Source organism: Thermobia domestica, chromosome 6, assembly GCF_964235325.1.
Source record: "Thermobia domestica chromosome 6, izTheDome1.hap1.1, whole genome shotgun sequence".
In the NCBI taxonomy this organism is placed as follows: Eukaryota; Metazoa; Arthropoda; class Insecta; order Zygentoma; family Lepismatidae; genus Thermobia; species Thermobia domestica.
In genome coordinates, this window is record NC_137459.1 from 246,916,375 (window position 1) to 246,933,373 (window position 16,999).

The 16,999-nt window shown below is 34.6% G+C and overlaps 1 protein-coding gene and 1 long non-coding RNA gene across 2 annotated transcripts in view; one reads left to right on the top strand and one right to left on the bottom strand.

The window, feature by feature from the left end:
* The window catches only part of LOC145687773 (uncharacterized), a 152,242-nt gene that overhangs the window by 74,546 nt on the left and 60,697 nt on the right, over positions 1-16,999 (top strand). The window lies entirely within an intron of this gene.
* LOC145687772 (inactive hydroxysteroid dehydrogenase-like protein 1) overlaps positions 1-16,999 on the bottom strand; it is an 89,584-nt gene that overhangs the window by 49,394 nt on the left and 23,191 nt on the right. The window contains exons 2-3 of the mRNA XM_081761211.1: positions 12,331-12,453; positions 8,775-8,885 (exon numbers count right to left, since the gene is read on the bottom strand). Of these exons, the coding sequence (XP_081617337.1) occupies positions 8,775-8,885; positions 12,331-12,453 (234 nt within the window). The remainder of the gene's footprint in view (positions 1-8,774; positions 8,886-12,330; positions 12,454-16,999) is intronic.

Below are 16,999 nucleotides of genomic sequence, written 5' to 3' on the forward strand. Positions count from 1 at the left end.
ATAAAATAGATTTAAAAAATGCTAGGACACGTTTTGTTTATTTTTAGCTCCCTAAATTGAAGTCAAGTTTCGAGTCGAGCTGAGTTTTATAAACAGCTCTCCCTTTCAGCTCGTTTTAACTCGTTTTGAAATCATGGTCTGAGTATACTGGAAAGCGAAAGCCATGAGGAATGTAAGCATTAATGTGGAATACTGTTAGTGTTGTTCACGACAGGGGAGCATCTTGTCTCGTACTTTTAGTGCATCTCGATGAGTACTTTTAGTGCATCTCGTCTCGTCTCGATAACAATTCGACGATGGATTTTTATAACGAGACAGCCACAATTGTCGTGAGCACCAATATATGTATACTGTATACTATAGTTCTTAAAATCAAGTTGAGAACTACACGGTCCAAGTTTTTAGCCAAAGCAGAAGCCCAACCGGGATAATCATTTCAACCGGCTCGGCTCGGTTCAACTGAGCAAACAGCTTGAGCTGGTTCGGTTGGAATGAGCCATCGCCCCGGAAACTATATTAGATACCGTGTACCAGAAGTGGTTGACAGGAAGTAACCAACTCATGTGTCAATTGCTTTCTTTTTAAAAGTCGAGTTAATTGATATATGTGTTGCATGTGTGCAATTGCAGGAAATATCCCATGCCAGGAAACTGTATTATGTACCGTGTACCGGAAGTGACCTATTCCGATACCGACGGCTTTCCTTCCTCAAGACGAGTTGATTAATATAAATGTCGTATATGTGCAAATGTTAGAAATACTCCACTCCGTGAAACTGTATTAGGTGCCATGCACCGGAAGTGGCCGACCGGAAGTAACCAATTTCGATACCGATGGTTTTCTTTCGTTATGGTAAATTGATTAATAGTTATATTGCATATTTGCATTCGTTGAAAATACTTCACCTCCGGACAATGTGTTAGGTACTGTGTACCGGAAGTAGTTGGCCGGAAGTGATCAATTCAGGTACCGACCTCTTTCTTTCGTCAAGCTAAGTTGATTGATATATATGTTCCATGTGTGTAATGATTGGAAATACTCCAAACCCGGAAACTGTATTATTCCCAATTACCCCGTAATTTTGGGACTTTTCATAATGATAGGGTCTGTTTTCCTAATCTCTGATTTTGTCGGCAGTCGCTGTTTATCTCGGCCGGTGTTTTAGCAGCTAATGTTTTGTCCGTACATTGTATGCATGACGGGCATATAGAGTTCTTTCGAGGGGGATAGAACCATAAACATAATTATAATTTAAAAAATACTGAGCTTCACGGCTTTCTTTCCAGGGGGATGAAGGGATGGTAGTTATCCAGCATTTTGTATAAGTACCTTTTGAAAATATGTAAAACACTAACAAGTGGACAACACAATATACACACATCTTCTTATCTTCACTTTTAATTGCTGACTTTAATTGCAATTAACAATCACAATTAACAATTACAAGTTTCAATTATTGATTGTAATTAACAATTAAATGTTTCAATTGCACGCTGTGCGATTGACAATTAACAATTACAAGTTTCAATTGCCTGGTGACCAATTAACAATTGACAAAAGTTTAATTGCAAGTTTTATGATTGAATTCAATGGCAATTGAAATTAATTGCTAATAACAAATTGAAATCAATAGCAATTAATTTCCAGAGCAATTACTTTCAATTGATTGATCAATTGCAATTGATTTCAATTGATTTTGCCCAACATTTCGCTGAATGTACTTTGAGAAAGATTTTGAATGAATGGGAGAAAATAATTAGATAGGGGAGAGTTGTAAAAAACGGGGAGGGGTTTCAAACGGGGACATGGTGTTTCTACATGATTGGCGCTGCTTACAGCGGCAAGGCTATGCATTATTGTTGAAGACAACGATTACACCATTTTGGGCAGGAATGAAAACAGCACTGTACAGTTAGTGTGGTTGTGTATTGCTTTGAAGTTTTTGGCGAAATATTTTTCGATGTGTCGCAGTTCTACTGTTTGACTTACTCCCTGATTACATGTTGAAATAAATTTGGTAAATACACTAATGTATTCATTAGATTTAAGCTATTGTTTACACGTTTCACTTATTGGGTTATATAACATATGAGCATAGGGAAGCCATGTTTTTCCATGTATGTCACATTCTGCCAAAACGGGGACATAGAAGATAGTACAAATTGGGGACGTCCCCATTTTAGACGACCTGTAACACCATTACAATTTACTTGGAGTTTGCGTATTACAGCCCACTTGAGGCTTCGTATTGCAGTCCAGCACATACTAACACTAGAAGAAAGTCTTTTTGGTCTGACACTAATCGATTTACGTTCTCTTGCGTTCGAGTTAACTGAAGCGAACTACTCCCACTCGTTTAACAGGGACAAGAAGATTGCTGGAAAACACTGGCTTACGGTTTTCTCTGAGGCACCCTCACCTTTCTTCGCGTGATCCTGAAAAGACATCTGTGGTTAAGGCAAAGGGATTTAATTGCGAGACTGTCAAAAAGCTTTTGATCTATTGGAGTCTTTTTATGAACAATATCGTTTCACTCCGAATGATATTTATAATGTTAACGAGACAGGCATCATGATCGTACCCAATAAGCCGTCTAAAGCGCTTGCGCTCTTTGTGAAAAAAAAAGTAGGTGCTTTGACATCATCTGAAAAAGGGGTTTTAGTGACTACAAAAATATGTATAAACGCGACTGGTAATTTTGTGCCTGCCATGTTTGTTTTCCCCAGGAAAAGGAAAAATCATATGTTGATGGATGATGCACCTCTTGGTTTATTTGTTGTGTATCACGAGAGTGGCTGGATAAATAAGGAAAATTTTTGGTTTGGTTTAATAAATATTTAAGAGTTCGCAAACCCTACTTCTGAGAAACCTGTGCTACTTCTATTAGACGGTCGCAATTAACATGTCAAGGGCTTATAACTGATCAAATCTAGCAAAGAAAAGGAATGTAATTTTGTTCTGCTTTCCACTACACATCCCACAGATTACAACCTTTGGATGTTAGTTTCATGGCACCTCTAAGTAACTAGTATTCTGGAGAAGTAAGGAAATGGTTGATAAATCATCCTGGCCGGAAAGTACCTATTTATCAAGTCGGGAAAACTCTTCAAAGTAGCTATTGTAAAGCAGCTTCAGTGCAAACGGCAGTAAATTGCCTTAAGAAAACTGGAATATACCCTTAAACAGAGACGCATTTACTGATCACTTATTCACTCGGGGAAGACCGAAATACCATGCGGATCGACAACAACTACTGAGCTTTCTCAACTTTCTATCTCTGTGCCCATTTGTGTCCTGCCACCAGCTGCAGAACCATATGCGGCTGCCACTTCTCCGACATAAAATTGTTAAACCTTCTCAATCTTCAATATCTGGGATTAATTGGGATCCGGCAGAAAGTTTTTCAAGTTTTTGCATTTCATCAAAATTGCTCATACCTTCACCTAAAGAGCTGAACAGAGTTAAGAAACATAAAAATAATAAAAGAAGAGGTAAGACGGTAGTTCTCACTTTCTCACCATACAAAGTTGAATTAGAAGCAGAAGAGAAACGAATGGAAGAAAATAAGAAAGATCTACAGAAAGTTTTCTAAATAAGTCTAATCCCAGGATCTACTAGTAAAGAACGAAAAGTGAGCAAGCGTATTGGAATGAAAAGTGAGATCTTGTCTGATAAGGGTTATACTCTTAGAGATCCGAAATCAAAAAAATTAAACTCAAGACGGAAACATCGTCGGAAGAGGAAGAGAATTCTGATGTGGCTTGTGTTTTTTGTAACGGACTCTATAGTCATTCAAAAGCAAAAGAAGGATGGATTAGGTGTTCTGGCTGCAATGGGTGGACACACGATGCCTGTTCTAACGTGGACGAAAAGGATGATATATCTGTTTGTGACTTTTGTAGCACGTAAAGTTTAAATAGTTGCTTACTAGACAAAAGTATTTTATTTCTAATTAGTTTTATTTAGTACGAAAATCTCATTTTTATTTCTTTTTTGAATAATTATAAACAAGATATTTGTAAACTAGATATGTGTATAAGATATAAACAAGTTGTAAACAAGATGTAAAAAGTTTTAGGCAAGATATTTGTAAGTTTTGAAAGTCTTTGGTAAGTTTTTAAAGGCAACCCCATTTTACCCGACTAGTAGTATAAAACGGGGACTTTCACCCTTTTTCAGTTTCCCTTATTTTTTGTTAAAATAAACGTTCTTATGATACAAAAAGGCCTGTTTCATGGTAGCCAACATTCCACTGAATGTTTTGATTTACATCTAGCAATTTTATCATTGATAGTTTTGGTTTTATGTACTAAAATATATAAGGGTCCCCATTTTGTACAACTTGCCCCTATACTTTGGCAATTTAGAGGAATGGACAACACGTCGAACACATCCTTTAATCAGGAAAAATTTGTGGTATATATATATATATATGACATTGTGCAAACCAAAAAACAGCCATAACTTCGTTGTGATAACTGGTAAAGCAAAAACAAACACAACATTGAATTTGTAAGAAAATTTCAGATGAGAAGAATGCATCATAACACATAGTTTTAATTTAAGAAAATGAAAGTGAATTCAAAATGGCAGGTTTCGAGAGGGCGTCCATCGACAGAAAATGTTCTAAAAGACACACACCCCCCCCTCAACATGCACTATTAACCTATAGTGTTAATTTTTTCAATTATCTTAAAATCCTGCCTGTATGTGTGTGTAAATCGTATAGCAAATTAATAGAAGTGTAAAATTAATAAATGCTAAATTATCAAAACTCGATACTGATACAAAATAATGAGGTTTTTCATGTAGAAGAGTTTAACCGTATAGGATAAGAGATGTAAATACCTTCCACACCGATCCGCGATCAACGTACGCTTTGTGACAGTTAAAAAAATGCAGGAAGGAACAGAAACATATAGTTTAGTTTGTGTGCTGCCATCTACTGAATCACGTAAAAACTACTTGAAGATTAAGTCATTTTCTTTTACTTCGGAAAAACTTATCGTTTGCATTCTCTAACAGCAAAATCAGTGTTTGTCACTCAAAATGGAAAACAAAGAAAATAATTGTTATTTTTGTTCGTTTTTGAATAGCTAAGAATATAACATAAAAAAGTAATGGAACGTATCTGATGTCTTAATTCATAATTTGATTCGTAGTATTGTTCCGAAAGTTACATTTTTTTCTGCCAAATATCCAACCATTGTGATAGGATGGATACGTTCACAAATTACAATATTTACAGTTCTTTTCTTTCGTAATTTTTAAAATTCTGTATATTAAAAATTAAAATATTAATGGATTGTTTTGATGAACAGAAAAAAGGAGAAGATAATTCACAAGATTACATGAATTAGCAGACTACAATTAAAATTTAACTTCCTAGCACCAACCCGGAAGGGCTAAAATTCACCAGCCGTGATTTTAAGTTGGAATGTATAACTGTTGCTTTCTGGAAGGAGTTCTTCACTCTTTCATTCAGGTACTTCCGAACTGTTTTCACAGTGCTAGTAAACGCTGCACTTCCAATGAAGTCTAAACCATTTACGTAATTGCGAAACATAGGATTTATGAGACTTCATAAGTTGTTATCAAAATTAGAGTACCGACATTTATTCGTGCAATTGAAACAATTTTTATATGCTTACACAACTATAATGTTGATTCATCATCGCTGAACTTCCTTGTGCAAAATACTTAATCATCCTCAAAACTTCTATCCTATGGTGAAAACAACTTCTATTATTTAGTTTCTTTCAAAATATTTTGACAGAGTTCGTAAAGTTTTCATATCCGAAATTGTGGCATTATCTAACGAAACCAATGAAAAGACTGAAACGGATTTATGAACTGAAAAGTCAAACATAGAAAACGTTCAATTAGAAGAACTGGAACAGAAATGGAGAGAATATGTATTCTCAGTTCATTTTAAAGTTAGTTCACGTAGTTTGAAACTTATTGGGTTCTCAATTCTTTTCTAGCGAAGAGTAATGAGCTTTCGAACGGCCGACGGCGAAAACTCTAACATCTCTTGGATGCAATACTACGTCTTCTCGATTATGGCCTCATAATGAAACAAAAGTTTAGAATATAATTCATAGATATAAAGTACATACTATTTACTTTTTGTAAAACGGCGTGATGGCTTAGTGATAGTGCTATTAATCCAAGCATTAATTACAAGCCATGGAAATTTATAATAATATTGTATCTGTCAGTTTTCTTGAGATTCTTCTGTTTTGTCCAAAAATTTTCCGTCCATTAATTCTTCATAATCACTCACTTTCATTTATTACTCATCCTTAGAATAAAAAACATGATCGTGGAATGTTAAACTAAATATTTATTTTAATTTCAGATCATGCTTTATATAGAATGAAGACAATCAAAATCTCGGTTTCCAGAGGGAACACTGTGGCTCAGTGGTAGAGCATTTGCCTCTGGTGTGTGGGGTCCCTGGTTCGATTCCCGGCCAAGTAAGTTTGTGGTGGACAACATTGTGTCTGTGAGATTTCTCAGGATACGTCTGTTTCCTCCCACATTCTCATTCAACCAATTCTTCCTTCATCATTCACTTGCCTTAATCATCATTTCCCTTAACCTAAAGGGCATAATCATATGACGTTCAACTGAAAGATTTTGATTTCCAGAATTAACCATTTTGACAATATTGTCAACCAAGGCGCACATATATTTCATGATTAGCTATGTCCCAAGAGTTGGGGTGCAGTCAATGTTCGAAAATTGAATGTTGAGTACAACTTAGAGCAACATATATAGGATACATCAAGGAGATCTTTATCTTGATGTATGTATCCCTTCCTGATGGTCGTCTATGTTCTTCATACATCTGCGACTTTACAAAAACAACATTTTCTAGTTAATTCACCAAACATATTTAGAAATTGTCTATATTCACTTAATACACATGAGACATTTTTTTTTAAAAAAAGTCATTGATTGGTTGGATTTTCAATATGTTTATTTAACATGTGACCTGTATTAACTATCGTAGTATAACGACATATATTTCTTTATAGAACAGATTATGTTCATTCTACTCTATAGCACAGTATATGAATGTTTTACTTAATTTCTTCTTTTATATACAGGGTGGGGCATGAATAAGTAACCCGGCTCCGCTTTACCACATTTATATTGATTCATCATTGTAGTACTTTTCGGCTAATAATTTTGTATACACTAATGTACCCATATTACATAAGTTAGTTTTCATTGTTACCAGCTAGGATAGTTTTGTACGCTAAGAAGCTACGACTTAGGCCTACAGAGCATGAGTAATAGAAGCATACTTGTCACATAGTCAGGACTGCAATTCGCATCAAGACGATGGTGTTCTCTGTCCACAACTGATAGTGATTATGGAAAATTGAATGCGAAGCAAATCAATTAATGAAACGCAAGCGGTCATTGCTGGTAAGTACCCTGGGAGAAAACCACCAGCTTAACGCTGTATTGGGTCTCGTACGGAAATGGTGTGTAACTAGCTTTACTATTTATCCCAAGAACCCGAGACTTCCAGCTGTTCGAATGTCTAAATTCGTCCTTAATATTCAGTAACGGATAGAAGTAAGCCCTCTGAAAATCAACTCAAAGAATCTCACAACATGGAGGTGTGTCACGAACGACGTGTCGATGAACGCTGAAATCTTCTCACTTGATATTTTACAGATATTCAAATGTTCAGAAACCGAAAGAGCCCCACAAAACTAAACATGTATGTTACTGTACGTGCACGTTTGCTAAATAATATTTGGATCCATTGCAATATTTTACGACAAGTAAAACCTGGTTAGGCTTGTCGAGTTGTGTGAATGTGTTGAATGTCAGAAACTGGGTCTCATAAAAAATCTCAACTGACTCGTAAAGACCCAGTTCATAATTTGAAGCTGATCTTTCGTATGCAGGATCAGGAACACGAACAGTGGACCCAATTTCCTTCGAATCAACTGTGAATAACAAAATGCGTCTGGAGATAGCTGAACAAGTTTACAGAAAGCCAACACCGGAAGAAATCAACAACTGCTTTATGCAATAAGATGCGGCAACATGCCACACCTCATGCAAGTCACTCACAGGATTCATGAAGTGTTTTCAGAAGAAAATAGTTGTCAACATTGGGTTATGGCCACCGCAATCTCCTGCTTTGTACATGTATAATCTTTGCCTATGAAGAATTTTGAAAGGAAAGTGTACGCCAATAACACGTCCACCCCAGAAACATTTTTTAAAAATAATCACCTCCACATTCTGCAGGCGTGGTCAGTACTATAACCAAGGGCGCCCATCAGGGCGACAAGGTGGGGCGATCGCCCTCTCTGGAGGAAATTGTACTTCGGAAGATCGAAAATCCAATAGTTTTTTTAAAGAACAGTTACCGCAAAATCTGAGACTATATTTGAAATGTCACTTATACTTGCCCTCCCCTGGAAACCACAACATGGGCGCCCTTGGCTATAACGTGCATTGAATTGAACAACGATCACTTTTAGCAACTCTTGTGGTACGTTAAGTCAAGTTACCGAGTCTTTATTTTAAAAATAGAGTTGTTTCTGTTGTTTGTATCTTGTGATTCCCCACCACGTAAAAGACGAAAATTAAAAATATATATTAAATTAGAAATAGCAAATTAATAATCAATGATTTATTAACTGTTTTGCCCATTGAGAACACTATGAGATTGAATGCGCAGAAAAGATTGAAACCTCAAAGACCCCAGCCTATTTAAATTGAAAATGTAAAATAGTTACCTAAAATTGCAACCGGCAGATCTTGAAGTTCATTTCGTATGCTTTCGTACAACGACACTCCCTCAGAGAAATCAGCTACGATGATTTTAGTTGCAACGTGGTAGTTCTTTTCTGTAACGAAATTGGTACCATTATTAGTTTATCTTCTTTTTCCGTTACGAAGTTCAGCCTAATAAGTAACCTGTCACACACTCAACTACGTTTACACTACGATATCAGTAGAAATACATATATCTTATGAAAATAGAATAAAAAGATCGTGAATCAGAAAAAATGCATTTAATCGAATAGCCTACGTGCAGACACATTTACAGCTATGTAGCAAACCAAGAATTATAAATAAATATTACAAAATAAATTTAAGGAATGAAAAACAATTTTCAAAGAAGAAAACTAATCACCAAATTCCTTTAATCTATGCGATGTGAGATACGAAAATATTGCTTATTCGACATTTTGAATAAATCTTTACCTTGCCTATTTAATGCTGGGCGGTATGTCAATCGAAATGTGAAGATGAACATAAGCTAATCTATTTCTACTTGGCTCTACATTGTGACCATGTAGAACATTTAGTGTCGCTACACTGTAAAAAATCGTTGTATTATTTCAACGACATGCCTATGTGTTAAAGCGATTGTGTTAAAATATAACACAAACAGGTGGTTAGAATAACTCACTCTCCATTTGGAGTTGTGTATCAAATGCCAGTAGTTGAAATGACACAGAGCCTGTGTGTTAAATTAACACAAGTGTAGAATCTTCGGTGTTGTTTTCTGCGTGATTGCCAAATATGTTAGGCATCAAATTATAAAGACTTATATACTGAAGCTACAGACAAACACAGAAGAAAGAAATACTTGAACAAATCCAGGTATTCCAAAACTTCAACGTGCAAACCGTGCGATGTGTTCTCAATTATTTTACATAATATTTCTGAAGAAATATGTCAACAGCGAGAAACAATACCGCATTACTGTGGCACTTCTACACTATACTAGAGCTCACCAGTCAACACAGGGGACTGTTTCGAAAATGGTGAAAAACAAGTAGATACACGATTAAGACGCAAACATACTATAAGGGTATAGATAAGAGTTTCCTATCATTCTTGAATATAATGTTGGTGAGGGTTGTGTTTCGCACCATCAAGAAATATTTCACAATAAATGTTGCGAAGGACGACAAAAAAATTGTGAAGGTTTTCTAAATGAAGTGTTCTGTAGTTTACTATTCTTATTTTAAAATTAGAATCTTCTGCAAGTGTAAACGTGCACACCACAAGCTTTTCCAACACAGCAAAATGGTTACATCAACATCGCACACGGAGTTATTTCAACGCCTAAATAGTTGTCGTAGTAACACGAAAGTGGAATCGAACTAACAACAAAAACGGTGTTAATATGGTGGTCCGAACTTGAATTTTAACACATGAAGTTTTGAATTAACACCAAAATGGTGTTACTTAAACGGCTTTGACCTTGAATTATGACACAGATTGTGTGTTGAAATAATAAGAAAATGATGTTGAAATAACACAGGGATTGTGTTATATTAATACTTGACATGGCGTAATATTAACACAAAATAATTAACACACTACACACTGTCACTTTTTACGTGTTGGTGCAACACCACCACAAGTAACACTCAAAACATTTCCCCACAATGCTGACCATGATATGGTATTGAATTAACACTGAAAATACTAACACAGATCTGAATTTAACACCGCTCAACACCGGTTGTGTGTTAAAACGTAACACACCCCCTGAGTTAAACGTCAACACCACGGGGTTTGTGTTGAATTAACATTGCATAGTGGTAGTCACGCTGGAACCACTGCCCTATGTTAAAATTAACACATCCATTTTTTTACTGTGTAAGGGCAGTTGAAAATGAAAAAAAAAAAAAAATGAACAGAAGTGTGAGTGAAACGATGTTTTCCAGAAAGTTTTAGAAGAACCGTTTTGTTTGTGTGTGTGTTTGTCTTTGTTTGTTTGCTTTTCCTAGTAATGTGTTTCAGTGTATAAACAAGTCTAACGAGATAAGACGTAGTACATAGTAGTAAGCCAAGACTGTATCCATTAGTACTAGCAAATAAGTACAAAGTCAAGGAGGAAACAATAGCAACTCCGTACAAAACATTTCATTATCCTGACTTTTAAGGAATAAACTAAAGGCAATTTTTTAAAATCATAATTCTGACCATTCTATGGGTATAAATACTACTCGCTGATGCTAGTAGTTCAAAATCAGTTTCGAGAAAAGTACGTGGCGTGAAAAGAGTTTCAGAAACTAGTGAATTTGTAAAACTAGATGGTGCATAGAAGCGAAGTGAGAAGCACAGGGAAGAAAGACCTTTAGGAAGACCAAGGATAATTACCGAGGAGGATGACAGAATCTTATAGAAGTGGGTAATAAAAACTCAGAATGTATTAGCTTAGCACAGGATAGAATCCAACGAAGAAGTTTTGTTTCTGCTGCGATAAACCTTAAATTTCCTCTATATATGCAGTTAATTTGTATGTACGGAACAAACCGGAGAATATAGTGGTTCCCCGCAGTTTACAGAAAAAAGGTTTAAAACCTGAAACAAATTTTTACTTTCAAATGAATGTACGTATAATCATGAATAGATTTTACTTCGGGATTTTAACAAATTAACAAATTTCAAGGACATTTGTCAGGCCACGGCATTAATTTATGATCTTCGTCCATACGAGTGTGCTAATTATTCTTTGGGCATTTAGGTAAGCTTTAAATGTGTTGGTTTCTTAACTTTAGTATACTTCTCAACTAAAAGTAATTTATTCGAGAAGAAAAATCAGTGAGACCTACTTCTTTTCGCAAAGAGGTCTAACTATTTTAATAAAACTTCAGAAATCAATTGTTATCAACTATCCTACAACATGGTATTCTCCATTTCTCTTTGAAAAGTCAATGAAGTAGAATTTAAGAATTTCTACCAATTTTTAACAGCTTACACTGTTTTGTTTACATTTCATAATTCGACAAATTATTAATAAATCTAGTGTATGTAATTATCCACTAGTAACATAAAGACTCGGAAATGTGATTGATGGGAATGAGTTTTGTTTGGGCCTTTGTTCATATTTGCAAAAGAATATGTCGTTAATGACTTCACAATATGGCATTATTAATTTATTTCAGCAAAAATCCAGAAAACTTAATTTATTGCTGGATATGTTTTATTCGTAGAATACTCCAGAAGTTGGTTCTAACTTTTGTCTAAATTTTACAAACTATTTTTTTCATTACTTGCCATGAAGTGCGGAACTATTAATTTATCTTTAGATAATCCAGAAATGGAAGCTTTCTAAATGTTACAATACACACCTATTTAATTTTGTTTAGTTACTGACTTGACTTGGATCATCACTCGTAATTGCGTTTGAATGCTAATGAGGTGAACAATACCTTTTCTTTTCTGTCCTTCTTTTTAGTACTCTTTGCAGGTTTATTTTATGAGAACTTGAAACGACAACTTACACTTACCTGTATCTTAATTTTACTTAATAGGTGAAGTACCTACCTATGTCATCAGCAACACTACGCAGTTTCTCTAGAGATCGGCTAATTAGCACTACATTAATTCCTCTCTTTGCCAACTCTCTGGCATAATATTTGCCAATGCCATCAGTGGAACCAGTGACAACTGAAAAAAGAACGTGTTTTATGAAGTTTTAGTTCGAATAATAAAATGATATTTTCAAGTTATATTTAAAAACAAATTGACGGTATGAAATCAGCTTGATTATTATATATTATTATTTCTTTTGTTTATGAACATTTACTTCTCCTTATAAAGAAGAGAACTGTTGTTATTAGAACTAAGTCGCACTGCTCTTTGAACCAACCACCAATCACGTAGCATTACCGTATAAACCGTTGGCTTCTGATGACTTAATGTCCTTGAAAGCATTTGGCTGTTGCCAGGTCACTCCAATACGTAAGAGCCATACAGGTGTGGAAGTTCAGGGGTGTATGCTAAAATGCAACGCAGCATTAACTTCATGTGTTTTCAGGTCAGCGAGGGTAAACAAGTGGATTGGGCCAGGTCGTGGTAGCAGCGGTGGAAGGATAGTTATTTCCCTAAAGCCATCAACTTGTCTACAAATTGCCTGCACGCTAGCAACATCTCTTGTCATCACATAGGAGGCAGCACAGCTAGCGGTAACTATTAACATGGCTCTGATCTATTAAAAATTAGCACAACTGACGGACTGAGGCGTATTGTGTTTATGATAAGGATTAAGAATATCCAAATGTTTCATCTAGATCTTTATATAAATGTTTTGAAGTTTGCATATTAGAGTTACTCTCAGACTGAGATGACTGTATTATAAATAGCATTGGTCGTCCCACTTAGAAAATCATGGTTATCATTCTATATTTCACTTCCATTCTTGATGGGGACACGGTGGCTCTGTGGTAGAGCGTTCACCTCTGGTGCTTGGGGTCCCGGGTTCGATCCCAGCCCCCGCCAAGTGAACTTTGTGGTGGACAATCACCGTGCTCGGGGTTCCCCACTTTCTTCATTCCACCATTTCACTCATCTCTCATTATCACTGTCTCCTTTAGCCTAACCGGCATAACCGTGGGACGTAAAACTCAAAGATTTCATTTCATTTTTCCATTCTTGATATCTAATTTACAGAGATTCACAATTTTTACTATAAATCCAATATTTCAAAGAATATGTGGAGCGCTAAAGTGTGCTTTTAGCATACAGATAGACTTACGGTTCTGTCAATTTCATCCCCAAATACTGAAAATTATACAAATGAAGCTTTTGAGATAAGTTTACTGCACACAGAACACAATGCGTCTCTGTTTATATACCTGGTACGCTCCATTCGACATAATCTCACAATATTTTTACTTCCAAACGTCTATAAAAGATACAATTTCATCTTGTAAAAATGAAATGAAATTTTTAAGTTTTACGTTCCACGTTTATGTCGGCTAGGCTAAAGGAGAAGATGATGATAAGACATGAATGAAATGGTGGAATAAAGAAAGTGGGACGAAACGGGAGAACACCGAGGAAAAACATGCACATGGTGTTTTACTACCACAAAGCTCACTTGGCGCGAACTGGGATCGAACCAAGGACCGCATGCACCAGAGGTGATTTCTCTACAACTGAGCCACCGCGGCTTCATTTAATGTTGTACTTTTAAAATATTCAAATTCAAGATGTTGATGGGCTTATGAGTTTCATTGTACCTACATAGCATAAGAGTAATGTTTGGATGGTTATCCATTTTTATTTGCAGAAAATAAAGGCCATGTCCTTCAACGAATAGACATTAAATTTCAAACTTACGGTATAGAAGATTGCAGTTTTCACGAAAACACTTTTAAGAATCAGTTGGAGCTCCACATGTCAATTTAATATTAATGATCCTGTAATATCGTATTATGCAATTCTCTCGGAAATGTTTGAGATGGGAGACCCGGTTTCGATTCCTGAAGGGAACTTATGTGGTTCAGATTCCATGTCAAGCTGTAGGTTCACGCCTTATATAGCCTTGCTGCTGAACGGGACGCTAAAGTCAAATCCAATCCAATCTCGGAAATAATTGAGAAGAAGCAGTACACTAACAGCACTATTTTCTTTAAAATGTTATTAATGGTTTTGTCCATATATTTAAAAAAATGAACATGTCAGAAATTATCCTACAAGATGAATTTATTCAGTTCTCTGGAAATTACCCAAATAGACTTATGTATTATATCATGGTAGCCACGCGTGTTGTTTAAGCGTTTCTGAATCTCATGTTGTATTGCAGTGAGTAAGCAATTTTTGAGACAGTATTCTTGTTATCTTTGCTCTTGTCAATACATTATTGAGTGAATATAAAATGATCACTAAAACATTGATTTTCTGCTAATTACGAAAAAAACTAAGATTTGATCATCGTAAACAAAGAGTTCAATGACTATTTTTATAGATTTCACTTTAAAAAGATAAGAAAATGTACTAGAAAGGAGAAAATTTCTTTTTCTTTTTCTTTCTTTTTTTTCTTTTTGGAGATAGGATAAACTGAAGAAGAAATATTTGGCAGGAGCTCTCAATCTTATGAAGGGAGTCAGATACTTTTAGTTCTAGTTTCTTCACTTTACCCCATCAACAGGTATCCTTTTTAATGTAGTTTGCCCCTTTAATAAAAGCTTTGTTTTTAATAGTTTTTTGCTATTTTTTTTACTTTTATTCCTTATTCAATGTCCTGGAATCAACTCTTTACTCCTAATTTCATTTATTGGAAAATACTACTTAATTTCAATGCGTCAAGTTATATATATATATATATATATATATATATATATATATATATATATATATATATATATATATATATATATATATATATATATATATATATATATATATATATATTATTTTCTAAGAACGTGCTACAAAACCTATAGCAGCTCTTTCAAATCGTTTTCAAAATGATTTAAAAGTGTGAATGCTCGAACTTGTTGTTCTGAAGTCAACATAACACTTAGACGACGTCTGCAACTAACCACACTTATGTGAGGGTTTGGGTTACATAAGCAACAGACGATCGATAATCAAATGCAAATAACTATTTATACATTAAAGCGATAAGTTACAGCAAAAATTGTGTGAACATATTGTATTGTCATCGGGTTTACGTATCTGTACAAAACTTCAAATCTATAGTTAGAATGGAACCATTTGAAATCTAAGTTGCAAGATTTGATTCTAACAAACATAAATGTAGCTATTAAAATATTCTAAACGTCAAAAATAAAGACTTTGAAATATTAATTCACTAAAGTTGGTGTTGAACAAAATAAATCATCAGAGAAATAATAATGCTTAATGAATGTCTATTGTGCAGTTTAGCCATCTATCGTTCTGTTTCCTCAGATGAAGTAGTCACTTGTTATGATCTATTAATACATCATTGTTCAATATTTTCTCTTAATTTTTAAAATATTATTTCACCTCTTATGTTTTTCATCGCCTTATTCGCTAAATAATCCTAATTGTTAAATTACGTCGATCTTCTTAAGAAGATAATAAAGGTGCCCGTACATGACCCTTCGAAACAGAATTACATTCCAGCAATATAGTGTATTGACATTGAGACTTTTTTTTTTTTTACATCAGAATCACAGAAATAATGCCGTGTGACATGGCAACTTACTCTTTTCTTCGTAGATATTTAGAGAATTATATGATTCATGTAACTCAGGTTACTTTGATATTTTCATTCTTATAATAATCTGATCTTTGAATTTTTTTCACGTACATGCATTTCTGTTATAATATTATTATCCCATTTTTATTATAATATCTCAAGACCAAATTAGATACAGTGTCTCAGTGGTATAGTTCTAATTTTTAGAACAAAGGATACCTAGTTCGAAGGTCACACGAACTACTGATGAATCCGTGACTTGATTTCAAAATAAGTGATTGTTGTGTATTATCAAGCAATTTAACTTCCCTCTTTTGAGGTAGTGCCGGTAAAAGTATTGTACATTCCTTTCTCTATTTTTTCTTTCATTTTTGGGTCAATCTTTTGACTAATCTGAGTTTAATTTTTCTTTGCCTATAGTTCTCTGGAGTTACCAAAATCTAATGTAAAATTAATTCGTTGCCAAGTTATTCACAAAAGAATATATAATATTAACGTGAAGTAATATGAAGTATTTAATAGTTTTACGAGTTATTGATGCCTGTAAAGTAATAGCAAAAACGTTTATCCTATTAATGACTACTTGCCGAACAAGACTTGTCTTATCGATAATATTGCCAAAAATGTAGTAATAATACGAATATTACTGTGTATCTTGGAAAATCTTGGCAGATTCTATATTCACTAACAGAACTCGTTTGCCTTTAATGATTCATTGTGTAATGAATGATATACATATCTATATAAAGCATGGCATACAAAAAAAATCTTATATTCATTCTGATTAAGGGAAATCGCTTTGATTACTCATTACCCATTGCTTTCATTGCTTTTATAGTATGAATCTTAGCAGACAAACCGAAATTATAAATAAACATGAGAAAGTCATTTCCGTCTTTCACTAAATAAGTCCATCGAACAATACATTTGTATAGTCATGCTGACAGAGACCGTGGTAAAATGAATTCTGTTCTCAAGGTTGACACTTACCTTGTGATATCACACGTAATCTTTTGTATTCAA